At 48.1% G+C, this 3,090-nt stretch overlaps 1 protein-coding gene across 1 annotated transcript in view; it reads left to right on the forward strand.

Annotated features, from left to right (window-relative positions):
• SCAI (suppressor of cancer cell invasion) overlaps positions 1-3,090 on the forward strand; it is a gene marked incomplete at its 5' end in the record, with an annotated part of 141,518 nt that overhangs the window by 86,700 nt on the left and 51,728 nt on the right. The window contains one exon of the mRNA XM_018573344.1: positions 393-545. Within this exon, the coding sequence (XP_018428846.1) occupies positions 393-545 (153 nt within the window). The remainder of the gene's footprint in view (positions 1-392; positions 546-3,090) is intronic.

The following is a 3,090-nucleotide window of genomic DNA, read 5'->3' on the forward strand; positions in this document are numbered from 1 at the left end:
AGACTTAATTTAGCAGGGGCCTTTTTAAAGGCAGCAGAGAGGCCTGGGGGGGCAATTGCCACCCTGCCCCCTGGCCCAGTCCGCCCCTGGTACATCCACTAGATGGGGCTGTGCTCTTTGCTATGCCTAGTGATCAGAAAAAGGCAGGTATATCCTACCCTATACTTAGAAAATTGTATCCTGCCCCCCCTCCCCCACCATGAACTACTGGAGGAAAGGTTTTTATAAGGGAGTTAAAACAAATTATTTCAAACATTTGTGCACTTTGGTTCAACCGTCTTGCTCCTAGTGATATTTTCTTTATCATTATGCTGAATAGCGATCCTCAAATATGTAAATTTCTGTTTGCTGAAGATTGATCCTCAAATGTATAACTTTTTTTCCCCTGGCAGGCAGACCCTGTGATGATTTTAAATGACGACAACACAATTGTGATCATTTCCAATCGGTTGGTGGATGGTACAGGACCCGTGCTGGAGCAGGGTATGGTGGTGGGACAGTTGATGCTGGCTGATGCCCTTATTATTGGCAACTGCAATAATCAGGTGAGGAGAGTTTTTTCTGGACATTTATTGAAATGTAGACTTAAGAAACTTAGGTGCTGTTATCCTTCCCATAAGTATCCGCTCACAGGCACAGGGATTCAGCTCTGTTTCTCCCAAGAGGTCCTTGTCTGTGGGTACTGTAAGGAACTCACCTGTGTGCGTTCCAGCGTGGGAAGCAGCGGCCGCGCGTCGCGTGGCTCCCCCCCCCCGCACGACCGCCGTCACGATAAGACGGAAGGGAGAGTTCAGTACGGCGTTCCACCAATGGAGTGAGCGCCCTGCAACCTCCCAAACCTCTCCGCCAGCCACTACCGCTGCTCGTGGGTCTTCAACCAGCCGAATAAGGCTGAGTGCCTCCTCCTGCTTGTTCTAGAACAGTGGTTCTCAACTCATGGGTCGTGACCCAAAAGTGGGTCGCGACACCTTCTGCAGTGGGTCGCGGCGTCCTTCCTGCAAAGAGCGGCCCATGTTCAGGAGGGAGACATAGAGGGGTGATTTGTGCGAGCCAGCCTGTGGGAACTATATATTGAAAACTGTTCCCTCTCATACACCCCCCTGCGCGTGAACTGACCCGGGGAAATCGGGGACTATTTCCTCACTTTCGGGCGGCGGAATAATATGGAGAGGCGGAATAATATCGAGAGGAGAATGAGCTGGTCCCGCCTCTTAGGGGCGGAGCTAAGAGGGACGTCTCTTAGCTCCGCCCCTGGTCGCCAAGACGAGGAAGAGGGCCATGGGCCTGAAGGAGAGGGAAGGTAAGTTTGGAGTGGGAGGGGGCGCTGGGAAGAGAGAGAGAGTGTGTGTGTGTTTTGCTGGGACTTGTAGTCCTGCATAGCTGGTGGTAATCTGCATTGCTATATGATTATTATACAGCAATGCAGAATAGCACCATCTATGTAGGACTACAAGTCCCAGCAATGCATTATAGGGTGGGGTTTGGATGCTGGTGGTATTCTGCATACCTTACTTTTATTATAATGTATTGCTGGGACTTGTAGTCCCGCATAGCTGGTGGTATTGTGCATTGCTGTATGAAGATTATGTAGCAATGCAGAATAGCTCCATCTATGTAGGACTACAAGTCCCAGCAATGCATTATATTTTTTAGTAGGGATACACCAGTGTTAATAGTTAGTGTTGCCTTCCCAGAGACCATGGAAGCTGAGAGAAGTAGGCAGGCTGGCAGGGAGAGGTTTGCAGTTTTGTTAATAATGTGTGGTGAACAGATAAAAACAGATCATAATGTCCATGCTGCTAGCTCTTCCCCTGTCAGTGCAGAAGCTGGGAAAGGGGGGGGGGGCCATTAGCAGGGGCTCTGCTGCTCATTTTCTATAAGTATAGCCGCCCAGATCACTTGTAGCAGCCTACTTGTGTGGCGTACCATCACCACCACCATCCCCCCTATTTTTGGGTCGCGACTTAATGACCAAGGACAAATGTGGGTCCTGAGGTTACACAGGTTGAGAACCACTGTTCTAGAAGTTCTGCTATCTGTAGCCAGGAGAGTCCCCGTCACCTCAAGCCTTCGTAACCGCAAGTAACTGTGACATCCATAGACTGTGCTGTAGCTGTCACATCCGTAGCCTATGCTGAATCTGTGACATCCATAGATTGTGCTGAATCTGTGACATCCATAGACTGTGCTGTAGCTGTCGCATCCATAGACTGTGCTGTTGCCATTATTGCTGTGAACTTGACCTACATCCCCTATCAGATCTGGCACTTCGTACCAGCATATGTACCAGACCGCTCCTGGAGAGTACACATAAATTCCACCCCTACTAGAGACTCCCTGGTTGGTCGCTACTATTCCCATCAGACCCCCTGAGGTAACCATTACGTTAACCCGGGTTGGGGAGGCATGTTCCTACTTCTCAAACTACTCTGGGGAGGCTCAGTCAACAGGTTCCTACCCCTAACGTCTCTCCAGCATGTGTTCAAACTCTCCTTTCAAAGATTGAGAGTGACGGCTGGAATTCAAAACTGAATAGCGGTCCCTACCCTGAGGGGGTGGACATAGAGGATTATACATATATCCAAATAGTACCCCTGATCCGCAGTTGAGATCCTGCTAAAAACAATCCTAGAAGGCATTACAGTTAGAGGACCTTTTAAATTAGGATCTGGGGGGGAGGTTGGATCAAATAGGATTATGCCAGGATATGAGCAGGTATCAAAAAAATAACATGGTATAGTTGAGGGGGAAATAGGGGTAAATGTGGAGATCCAACAAATAACAGGAAAGCTATGATGTCAGAATCTAATGCTGGAAGTTTTGATGTAACTAATAGCAGCCAGATTGTGAGCTAAATTCTAACTACTACTAAAAACTTGAAATGCATGCTCACAAAGTCTAGAAGTCTGGCAAACAAAATAGAGGAATTGGAACTTTTACTACTCAAGAAGAAGTATGATTTTGTGGGAATATCAGAAACCTGGCTGGATAGCTCACGTGACTGGGCTGTAAATATCAGGGGATATTTATTATTTTAAAGGGATAGAGAAGGAAGAAGGGGGGGGGGGGGGGGGATTTCTCTGGAGAAGA

Source organism: Nanorana parkeri, unplaced genomic scaffold, assembly GCF_000935625.1.
Source record: "Nanorana parkeri isolate BGI_ZX_2015 unplaced genomic scaffold, ASM93562v1 scaffold2343, whole genome shotgun sequence".
NCBI lineage: Eukaryota > Metazoa > Chordata > Amphibia > Anura > Dicroglossidae > Nanorana > Nanorana parkeri.